The following is a 12,266-nucleotide window of genomic DNA, read 5'->3' on the forward strand; positions in this document are numbered from 1 at the left end:
GATTTATAAAAAGGGTGGAAGGTGCCCATTAAGATTTTGCTTTTTGATTTGGTTGTAATTTATCCTGTTGGTACTGTACATGAATTTAATTACTGTCTGGCATTGAAATGGGAAATGTTTTGGAGTCATTTATGTACAAAATGCTCGTCCTTTAGAAATTTATCTTTAGGAAATGTTTGGCTTCATTACATACAAAGTGCCTACTTATCATTTTTCTGTATTAAAAAATGAGTAATCAAAATTAGATTTTAGTTAATTTATTCTGGAATGCTTAACATTTTGTTGACATTCCCACCCATTGTTGTTTATTTAAATTAGGTAAGTTGAAAAATGTGCATTGGTGCTTGAAAATTACCCTGTACATATTTTTTGTGTGTTTTTTTGTGTGTGTTTTTTTGTTTTTTTTTTACTTTTAGAAAACTGGAGTCATGCTTATTTGTATTTATACAATTTAGTTTTATGCATAAATACAAATTTGGGGTGTTCTTTTGTTGGAGAAAACAAATTCTTAAGTTTTAGTGTAACCTAAATTCATAATGATCATGTATTTTTAAATTATGACTTATCTTTGTTCACAGTAATACTTAGTTTTACTAAAGTAAATTCTAGTCTTGTAAGTGGCAGCATAATTCAGATTGTCAGCATAGTGTTGTTCAGAAAGTGACTCATACTTTGCACGTGGGTATTGAAAAACTTTTTTTCTCCAATAACAAGATGTTTCTGTGACAGTCAATGGAGTCCTTTGTAATAATCAGGTAATAATTTCTCCTCTTATGTTGTAAACCTCTTCCCCCCAAATAATATGAGGTGAATCAAGCAAAATTATTCTGTTACTTTGATATTGTCACTGATTATTGTTCTCATAATTTTGCTGCCTGGAGGTGTACTAATTGTATTTTACCATGGGAAACTATGTCTTCCTTTGACCATTGGGAGGCACCATTACAACCGTAAGTGCAAACTCTTTATGGGAGTAGCTGTAGTAGATGCCTGTGGCAGAAGCATGAAGAACGAGGGTGGGTACTAGAGGAATTGTGTTTTCAGATTGGAGAGGGTGTGGCAGAATTGAAGGGTTTTTTTATGTTATTTTTATAGAAAAAATGAGATTTCCTTCTAGCCCAGGCTCAATTTAGGGGCAGGGTTTATCATGTTCTTCTCTAATTCCTCTGAGCTTTAGTGTCTCCTGGTCTCTTTCTAGGAATTGAGCGTGGGGCTGCAGGAAAGTACCATATTACCTCGATTATTCTTTCTCGGAGGGCTTGGTGCATGCTGCAAGTGGGCTGTTGTGCCTGTGATTTTTTTCAACTTTCCTCTGCAAAATGAAAGTCTATTATTTCCATTTAAATTTACTATTTACATACAAATCTTAGTACCAGTTCTGATATTTTTAATGCTAATTTAGAGTGGTCCTGAAGTTTTGCAAGCAGAAAGCCCTGAATTAGTAGTGTTACAAATACATATGTGACATCTGAGACCTAGGCTGTTTTATGGATTTGCAATGCAAGAATATCTTACCAGAGCTAATTATTTTCCCTTGGGAGGACAGTACTGTGTTAAATTTGAATAATAATATTAGGAAATATGGCTTCCCAAATAAAGCTATGCACAGAATTAAAAACCAAAATGGATTTTTTAAACTGTGAAATAGAGAAGCGCTAAAGCCAATTTTTTTCTTACAGAATTTAGCTTGCTGACATGTCTCACGGAAGGGTGTGTGTGTGTTTTTAAATAAATTGCTCTTTGGGCTACATCTGCAGATACAGTAGCCAATTGATCTAATGCAGTTTCTGAAGGCTTTCTATACAGGTGATGTCATCCTTTTAGCTCTATTCTCCTCCCACTCTCTCTCCTTCTTATTAGATATTTCATCTTACTGCAGAGCATAGAATCAATAGGAGCTTCTCCTTAGGGAGCTGCTGTGAAACAGGCAAGGACAGTAGGAATTAAGACACTAACATACAGTCTTGCTTTAGCAGAAGATACAGTGTTTTTGTACCATATTATTTATAAAATTTCAACCAGAAAGCCAGACTTAGATCAACAAAACTGCCTGAGTGATGCATTAGAACAAGAAGCAGTACTGCAGGGCTGTGAATAGTACACATGAAAAGAGAAATTTTTAATTTTGGAGATTCTCAGGCATGCTACAGGACAAACCTGTTAGAGCATATGTCTTCTAACTACCGTTTGCTCAACGGTTGATTTTTCTTTTTTAACCTCTGATGGTTAAGAATATAAAGAAGAAACTTTCATCTTAAGGATACAGTGTCCTGGTTTGCTTCTGATGCAGAAGAATCACTGCAGTGCTTGCTCTACAGAATGAAATAAGTTGAAGAAAAGACAAAGCTGTATTACAGAGAGGAAAGGTTTCTCAGAATCCAGGAACCCAGATTTGGTGCATGTTGCCTTATTTCCTTTCATTGTTACATTATTATCTGTTGTGTTTCCACTGCATGTGTGTGCCAGGTGCCTGAGGTAGCATGTGTATGTATGTTCTCAGCCAGAAATATAAACATCTTGATTTACTGTGATTTGCTTGTTAAAAGTACACATTTTTATGAAAACTGTTGCAGTTTTTAGAACAATACTGTAAGCTACTGAAAGCTCCTGATTTCAGTTTGAAAGGGATTTGGAGAAGCTACCTTTATATATATAGCATTACAAGTGGTGTATGATTTGTAAAAAGAAACTTAACAGAATTTTGTCAACATACTCATCGGTGTGGCTCTGGTTTGAAAAGGAAACTACCCTTTCCAGCCCAGAAAATGGCCTTTCTTGTTCGCTGTTATGCCAATTGTCTTCAGCCATGGGCCTCCAAAGTAAGTAATTGTTGTTTTCTTTGAGATTGACATAATCTAGTTATTAAATTTAAGTTCTGTTTTGAATTGTAAGTGAACTTGATTGTGCTTTTTTTTTTTTTAACTTTAAAATTAAGAGCTACAAAGCAGTCTAAAATGTTCAATCTCATGCCCATTTTGTTTTTCAAATAAAGGAATCTAAAATATTCTAATATCCCTCTAAGGAGGTTTGAAAAATACCTTCATAATGATCTAGAGACTTAAAATGCAGTGCATTTGCAGTGTACTGTCTTAAGACTGAATCATCATTTGGTTATGGCTGTTGCTATACTTTTCTGAGATCATACTCTTTAATGTACTCTTGAATGTATAGTATTGCCTCATTTCCTTAAATGGTTGATATACTGAGCTATGTTTTTATTATACATATATCACTGATGTGTTAGCAAATAAATTATTAAATTGTATTATGAAAACCGGGTAATAATTCTTAAGCAGTGAAATAATATGGAGAAAATACTCATGTAAAGTAATTATATGAAAATATTTTAATAATGTTCTTAAGTATTTTCAAAATAGTAGTACGTTAACAATTACTAGCTTGAGACCGTTGAAGATCATATTTTATACTTGTAATTTAAAGCAAACATATTAACTCAGAAAAAGCAAAATGCTACACAACAGGACATACTAGGTTTTAGGAAAAATGCAGTGTAATTTAATAAATTGTATTGTTCTTAGTGGGTCTTTATGTAGATCTGAATTTTATGCCACTCAGGTTGTCCTTCCTGTTATATAAATTTCAAAAACAGGAAGACAGAGAATTATGAATTTTTAGTTTTGTTTTATAAAACTAAATGTTTTAGTAAGCACTGTAACTGTAACATTACTATGTTAAGATTTCTTTATAGTTCTGTTGACCAGAGATAGGCACAATAGAGGCATTTCTTAGCATGATCTGAAATCACGTCTTTGTTTAAAGGTTGTCCTATTGATGATGACTAAGGGAGAAATACTGTGATAGCATCATGGTGTACTGTTTTATCTGAAAGATAGCTCTTTGCATATCTGTCTTAAAAGCAGCTTCTAGAAGGACATTTAAATTGACTCTCCATTGGCAAACAGCTGGTTGAAATGTAAAGAGATGGAGGGAAGCCTAGGTACAGACTTCAGTTGTGCTACTATCTGGTAAGACATGGATGGTCTCTTTAATACAAATGCCACCTGTAGGGCCCACACATTACTAATGCTTGATAGTGGCACTTCTAAGGTTTGAAAATGAAACATAGAAGGGAAATGGATGAGACCAGGGGAAAAATCTTTAAAGAATATTAAGAATGAGACGTAGAGGTTGTGATAGCCTTTGGGGGTGCTGGTAACCAACTTTTGATTTAAGATTTAAGAAGTATAGAAAAGCCAAAGAATATTTTAAAGATCAGATTCTAAGGTTTCATTAAATGCCAGCAAATATTACCTAGGCAGGACTCTGTGATTGGTACTGTGTAAATTATTTATAATAGAGTACATGTCTTCTTCCCTCTCTCCCATCTCCCATGTTACTGTTGATGGAATTTTAACTCTGGATTGTGAGTAAACACATTAAACTTGTGATTAATTTTTTATACTTGCTACTTTTGCTTTTCCAATACATTTTACTGGTTTTATTTATTAATTCATGTATTCTTCCTATGCTGCTACTTGGATTTCATTACTTCTGAATTCATTTATTTTCTTGAGGAAATAAGTATTTCTAGCAGCAAGAGTCTGGAACTTATATCCTTGTATGTTCAAAATGCTTTACTTTATATTAACCTTTAAAAGATGGCATTTAAAAGACAGCATCATACAAACTCCATATATTTTCAAGGATCAACTGTACAAATAATGGTTTCTTTCCTTTTGCCTGTAAAAAAGAATGTATATGCTTAGGTTTCTGAGTATTTAACCCTTAAAGTGATTGTTTATTTGTATATAAAACAGTCAGTCTAAAGTCTTTTTCCTTTAGCACTTTGAAAAAGTTAATGCACTGTCTTCTGGCATCCAGCATTGGAGATGAGCATAAGTCTGGGCTCCTTGTGATTCTTGTTCCTTTGTTAAGTAATCTGTTTTTCTTCTGGTCAATGATTAGTTGTATTTTGCTTTATTTCTGTTTTATTTTGTTTCCCCTTCTTGGCACTTGGAAGTCTCTCAAGCTGAAGATTCCCATTTGTCTTCAGATGTGGGAAATTTGTTATTTTTTGAAAACTGCAACTCTCTGTCATTGCTCCAGATTTTGGGACTCTGAATCTGTCCATAATGTCTCTCAACATTTGTTTTATCCTTTGTTCCCACTCTGCATTTCCAGTTTGATCTTCTGGCTCATTTATTCATTCTCCATTTGTGACCACTTGCTATTCTGCTATTTATCTTGTTCATTTCTATAATTTAATTATTGTGGCATTCATTTCTGAAATCTAAGTGATACTTTTTCACAATTACCCCTGTTTAATAACTTGCTTTTATTTTATGAATCCTTTCCTTTTTCCTCATTGCCTTACTAACTTTTTTCAAGTTTAAATTCTTCTCTTAGTTGAGTTTTTTTTGGAGCTTTTTTCAGGGAATTGACTTTCCCTGAGTGATTGTTGGTTGAGAGCTCACTTGCCTGGTCTATTTAAAGTTACTTGCCGGAAGTGGTTGTTTACTGAGTGAAGGAGGCATTACCTCTTTGGTTTCTATATTCCTTCTTTAGGTGCTCCTATAGTCAGTCACTGGTCTAGGAAGTGCTTGCATTCTCATTTTTACCTACAGCTAAATCTACAGGTCATTTCTTGGCTTTTATCTTACTTTACCTGTCTGCAGCATTTGACATAGTTGATCACTCCCTCCTCCTCGGCAGACTTTCTTCAGAGTCGAAGTCTTCACCATGACTTACTAGACAGCATGTGATCTCTCCTTCTCCCATTATCTTTGACTACACGCCTGCTTGTTCGCTCTGGTTTCCTTGCTTGTCCTCAAACTTGCAGGGCACTTTTTTTTCTCTCAGCAAGTCTATCTGCACTTTTAATAAACTCACTGTGAGGTGCAAATATTGGTTGAAAGCTGCTCTGTGGTTTTAAAAGAGTTAAGGTGAGGAGAAATATGCCTTAGAATTTAAAAACTCTAATACTTATTGAGTTATTTAACAATGTTCCCTCCCAGCGCTCATCTTTTAGTAAAAGTAATGAGTTAGGAATACATATTTCCTCTTCACATGCTTCAGGCACAGTGCTGGTGTATTCCCAAGCCTACTTTGATTAGATATAGCTACTTCCTCTAGGACTGTTGAGAAATTTTAGACTATGTCCATAAAACAGGCTCTAGACTGCTTGAGGGATTTTAGAATCTCTCTGTCTCTCTCTGTCTTTCTCTCTCTGTCAGCTGACACTTCTATGATATGTCACTATCTAGTGGTAGAAGCTCCTTTATAATTCTGGTAGCTTGCTTTTAATTTCATAAGGCCTCCATCTTCCTGTGCCTTGACTAATGTTTCCTGTTTCCCATATGTTTAATTTTCTTCCATTTCATCTTCTATGCTTCCAGAGTAATCTTTTTAAAAAACAAATCTTTTCTCATTTTCTTGCTTAAAACTCTTCAGTAGCTTTTTTTTCGTACAGGAAATGTAAGTACCCAAGAATGCTATGTCTGCCCCTTCATCTCCTGTATCTTCCTCTATTTACCCCTGCCTGTGCTACAATGGTTTGCTTAGTTTCTGATACGGAATTGTGCAATTTGTGAACATTGTTTTTAGGGTTAATAGTAAATATTACTTCATACTTACAGAGCCCTTTGAATGCCCTTTTCTTAAATGAAATAATGCTGGAGTATGGGTTGTAAGGGGCAAAAAGTTTCATATAGTAAAGTCTCTTATTAAAGGGTACATTTCCCTACTATCACTCATAGTTGTGGCTGGTTATTCTTGAAAACTAAGTTTTTAAACATGAAGTGAAATCTTGAACGTTCATATAATACTACTCTTATGCTATACACACTGCCTTTATGACTATCTAGATTCAAGTAGGTTTCTGCCACCACCCTGCAAAAATTAATTGCCCTATAAATATTTCTTGGATAGATGCATGGGCTTGTCCCAAAGCATTATTTCTTATACTGTAAAGATGTTGATAGGAATATCAGGGCCCAGTCAGGCACAGCTCAGCAGTTGAGCATCAACCTAGGATCCAGGAGATCGCGGTTCGATTCCCGGTCAGGGCACATGCTCAGATTCCAGGCACAATCCCCAGTCGGGGGCATGCAGGAGACAGCCCATCAGTGACGACTCTCTCATCATTGATGTTTCAGCTCTCTCTCCCTCTCCCTTCCTCTCTCTGAAATCAATAAAGATATATATATTTAAAAAGAAAGAATATTGGGGGAAAGTAAGAATATTGGGAAAAGTCTGGAGAATGCTGTGGGAAACAGCTATCTTTATTGTGGTACTGGACTTCTTAGACGCTCCATAAATGTGCTTATGTTTGTTGTGAAGAGCTAAGGAGCATATAGTATAACGTTTCCTAAGTTATTCAACTGTTAACCCCCCCCCACCCCCCCTTTTCTCTTGTAATATATCCATGAATTTTATTCCAAAGTACACAGTTGAGGAAGCACTGCTCTCCCTGAAATACTGAAGGTGCCTGTGATGAAACTTAATCTGTTCAGATATCTGTGGAAATCTGAGCAGCAATGACAGTGTTCAGAAGTCAAGTGTATTCATTTATTCTGCAAATACTTAATGAGTTGGTATCATGTGTGGAGTAAGCACTATGCTAGACCTTCATTAGGTAGTAAAAGTAAAATATAAATATATCACCATCGAGTTTCCTGGACATCTGCATATTTGTGTATGTATTTGTGTAATAGGGATATAGGTACAGCGGTAACATTATCTCTGTATAATAGGGAATATAGAGAGCACGAGTGCTGCATTCAAAGAAATGGAGTAAACACAACTGTTTCACTTCCCATTGATTTTTCAGCTCCCCATACGGGTCCTTATTTGGGAGTTTTTTGTTATTTAATATATATCACTTTCCATTGTTTTCAATGCTTATAAGAAATGTTTACATTTTATATCAAGTATATTAGTATTTATCACAAAGCATTCTCATAACACTTATCTTTGAATCTTGATTTAACTTTTTCATCATAAAAGGTCAGACTCTGTGCTATGTGTATAGCAACCCTCAGTTGCTAAGGGTTACAGAATTTCACCACATCCCAGTGTCTGTGGCCATTTTTAAAAGAGAAGGTAAGAGAAAACTTCTCTCACATACATGTGTGTGTATTTTTCAGTTTTGAAAAAAAATTCAAGTTATTTATAGAAATAATAGAGGAATGCTTTTTCCATATGAAAATAAAACATTTCAGCTAGATATTGCAGATAAAGCTAAAATTTCTTTTGGACCACCAACCTTGATCTTTCTCCTTCACTAGAGAGTACTACTATTGATTGGCTAAGTAGTACATATTCTCCCAACTCTTTTCCCCCAAACCTAGATGAATATCTACCAAAAAGTACATATATTATTTTTATGCTTTTAAATGAGTCACATCTTATATTTGTGTTGAAACTTGCTTTTTCAATGAGTACATCTGGGAGACTTACCCAGGTTTGAACATACAGATCTGCATCATACCTTGAACTGTTGCTTAGTGGTCCATAATAGACTGTATAACAGATTAGCTATTCTATTTGTGGTGATTATTTCTCTTTTCTTTAAACTATTACAGATACTGTTTTTAATGAATGTTCTTATACATTCCTTTTTGTGCACCTGTATTCTTCTTTAGGGTAGGTACCCACAGAGGAATTGTTGAGTCATAAGATTTATATTTTTTAAATGTATAAAATTTACGTTTACTCCTCAGAGTGTCTAATCTCCAAATCACTCTCCAGAGTGGCTCTACCAATTCATAACTCTCATTACCAATTTATGAGAGTATTGTTTTCCTTCGTAGTCTTGCCCATATTTTGTATTTTCAAACAATCTTTTTTCCCAATCTGATGAAAAAGAGAAAGTTAAATTTTTATTTCCCTGATCGCTTGCAAGGTTTAATAATCTCTTCGAGCTGTTTCTTTTCTTGCTGCTGTCACTTAAGTGGCCCCATGTTGAAATAGCAGAGGAGCCTGGATATCTTGAGTTTCTGCATATAAAGCAGTTGCCCAAAAGAGTTGTCTGGATCTGTGGAAAACTTTGAGTCAGCAGATATATATGTATACTTTGCTGGATTAAGCCTGTCTGAGACCTACAGCAGCTCCTATGTCACTGCACTTTCCAGAAACCTATAGAAGGTCTCTATTGCCTATACTATAGGCCCTATAGGAATCAAATTCAGAATACCTAGCTTGACATTCAAGATTATGCCCTAGCCCCTGCCGGGTGGTTCAGTTGGTTGGAGCGTCATCCCTTACATCAGAGAGGTTGTAGGTTCGATCCCCACTTGGGGCACATACCTAGGTTTCAGGTTCGATCTACGGTCAGGGCATGTATAGGAGGCAATCGATGTTTCTCCCTTCCATTCCCTCCTCCCCCTCCCTTCCCCCCTTTCTCTCCCCCCTTTCTCTCCCCCCTCTCCCCCCTCCCCCTCCTCCCTCCTCCCTCCTCCCCCTCCTCCCTCCCCCCTCCCCTCTCCCCCTCTCCCCCTCCCCCTCTCCCTCCCCCCTCTCCCCCTCCCCCTCTCCCTCCCCCCTCTCCCCCTCCCCCCTCTCCCCCCTCCCCCTCTCCCTCCCCCCTCTCCCCTCTCCCTCCCCCCTCTCCCCCTCCCCCTCTCCCCCTCTCCCTCCCCCCTCCCCTCCTCCCCTCCTCCCCTCCTCCCCTTCCTCCTCCTCCCCTCCTCCCCTTCCTCCTCCTCCCCTCCCCCCCTCCCCCCTCCCCTCCTCCCCTTCCTCCTCCTCCCCTTCCCCCTTCCCCCCTCCCCCCTCCTCCCCCTCTTTGCCTCCTTTGTTATAAAGAAAATAAAAACAATTGAGTGTTAAAACTCCCAACCTAGTATCAAGAAACAACTTAGTAGAAAAGAGAACAGATTTATAGTCAGGCTGCTGGGGGGTTTCAGATCTCCATTGCCCTGCTTCCTAACTATGCGGCCATTTATAGCTTCTCTGGGTCTCGATTTCCTTATCTGTAAGTTGAGTATAATAGCATCCACCTCTTCTGGTTGTTTGATGACTAAATTAGATAGTCTTAGGTAAAAAGCTTATATCTGTCTTGAAGAGCTAAGGAGCATATAGTATAACATTATCTTCTAATTTAGTCAGCTATTGAACTCCCTCTCCCTTTTTGCACTAAATCCATGAGTTTTATTCCAAAATGTACAGTTGAGGAAGTGCTGCCCTCCCTGAAATACCGAATGTGCCTGTGATGAAACTTCATCTGTTCAGATATCTGTGGAAATCTGAGCAGCAATGACAGTGTTCAGAAATCAAATATATTAACTCATTTATTCTGCAAATACTTAATGAGCAGGTATCGTGTGGAGTAGGCATCAGTATCCTAGGCCTTCATTAGGTAGTCAAAAAAATATATAAATATATCATTGTCGAGGGCTTGTGTGAGAGAGTGTGTGTGTTGTAATATTGATTTAAGTTTTTCACCATAAAAAGTATGTATACTTCATAGAATGTATACTATGCAATCACTATCATAATTTCCATTGGATAAAGAGGTTGAGTGAATTCCTATATGAAGATCTTAGTTTTTGAGGTTGAAAGCTGATGTGATACACTTGTAAATCTGTGTCCACTCTTACTTTTACACTGAGCTCCTTGAAGGTAGGACCTATCTGTTTTCAGCATTACATTGCCAGCAGAGTTCCTGGCACAAAGTAAGTTTAGCAGAGAGTACTAGAATCAGAGCTGAGTTTGAATTTCAGCCCCACTACTTACTTGAGTGTGAGATCTAGGGCAAGTTGCAAAACCTAAAGCCTCAGCTCCTCATCAGTAAAGTAGAGAGAATAATAGTGCCAGCCTTTTAGGATCCAGGGGGGATGGAGATTGCTCAGTACGTTTTAAGTATCATTTCCAAGCCAGTTTGCAGACTTGCTCTTCTGGCTTTGGTTTATTGTGTTACTTTTATGTGTGACTTTCTTTTTAATATTATCTTTAGGAATCTAAAGATAATACTACAACTAAGCATCTGACATTTTAAAACTATTTTCAGTCTTTGCCTTTCTTTCTACTTCATTCCTACATGACATTTTTTAAATGTGTTTGTTGATTTTAGAGAGAAAGAAACATCAGTGTGAGAGAAGCATTGATTGGCTGAGCCCCCCACATGCTCCCTACTGGGGATTGAGCCCACGACCCAGGCATGTGCCCCAATCAGAAATCCAACCCATGACCTTTGGTTCAGGGAAGGATATTCACTGACCAGAGCACATTTTTTTCTTTGTATCTAAACAATAGAAACAAAGGGGGAGGAAGATCTTTGAGCTGAGACATATTCCCATCAATATTTTTTATTATTATGACTAGTTATAATTATTGTAAACAGTTTTACTTAGCTCATTGATTTTCTGCTGCCTTTTTAAATATACATAATAGAGCTATAAAATGGCCTCTTAGTATGGCTTTAGCTTATCCACAAGTTTTGATATATAGCACTTTAATTTTTATTCTGTTTAAATATTTTTTTAATTCCAAGTGTGACTTCATTGACCTATGGGCTATTTAGAGGTCTGTTTTATAATTTCCCAGTACATGATAATTTTCTAGTTATCTTTTTCCTTATTTCTGTCTTGTTTTCACTGTGATCATGGGATATTGTACTTTAATTCAAGATATTGCTGTTTTATCCTGGTATTAGTGATAATTTTGTATTGGTGTACGTGTACGTGTGTGTATACCATTCCTACCCTTTATAGTGGAAACAGCTGATATTTGGGGTGGGGGCAAGTTTTTCCTCTGAAATACCATTACTAATGGTAATCTGTTTTGAAAACTGTTTAGTGGGTTTCCACTGTAGGCTTTCCTCCTAGTGGCAGAGTATTAATTTGGTTGTTTCCTAAGAATGGAGAATTTAGGTTAGAAATGAAGTTGCACAGTAATGTACATCAAACAGATTTGTTACAGAAGTTGCATTGTGTCAACAACTCTTATAAAGGTGAAGTTTGATATTTAGAATCTCTTAAATTATTTTTCTTCTTCAGCTTCCAGCTGACCTTACGAAGATGCACATCACAGACAACCCTCATCCACAGGTGACTCATGTGTCTTCCAGTCAGTCTGGTTGTAGCATCGCTAGTGACTCTGGGAGCAGCAGTTTATCTGATATCTATCAGGTAATACTTTAGTGGCTTGTGTGTTATCTGCCAAATATCCTGTGCTTATGCCTTAGGTGGTCACATGTCTTTTTAAGTAAGGTTTGAAATTCAGGCATAAGATTTTGGGGAAAATATTTACTGTTTCAGATTTGGAAATCTTAATTAAAGAGGTGATCCATCTTTTGAGGGTGATTA

General features: G+C 36.8%; 1 protein-coding gene across 4 annotated transcripts in view; it reads left to right on the forward strand.

Moving 5' to 3' along the window:
* RAPGEF6 (Rap guanine nucleotide exchange factor 6) overlaps positions 1 to 12,266 on the forward strand; it is a 186,401-nt gene that overhangs the window by 87,338 nt on the left and 86,797 nt on the right. For all 4 annotated transcript variants that reach the window (XM_081136609.1, XM_081136612.1, XM_081136611.1 and 1 more), the window contains exon 7: positions 11,958 to 12,089. In XM_081136609.1, the coding sequence (XP_080992735.1) occupies positions 11,958 to 12,089 (132 nt within the window). The remainder of the gene's footprint in view (positions 1 to 11,957; positions 12,090 to 12,266) is intronic.

Source organism: Miniopterus schreibersii (assembly GCF_964146895.1).
Source record: "Miniopterus schreibersii genome assembly, chromosome: 4".
NCBI lineage: Eukaryota > Metazoa > Chordata > Mammalia > Chiroptera > Miniopteridae > Miniopterus > Miniopterus schreibersii.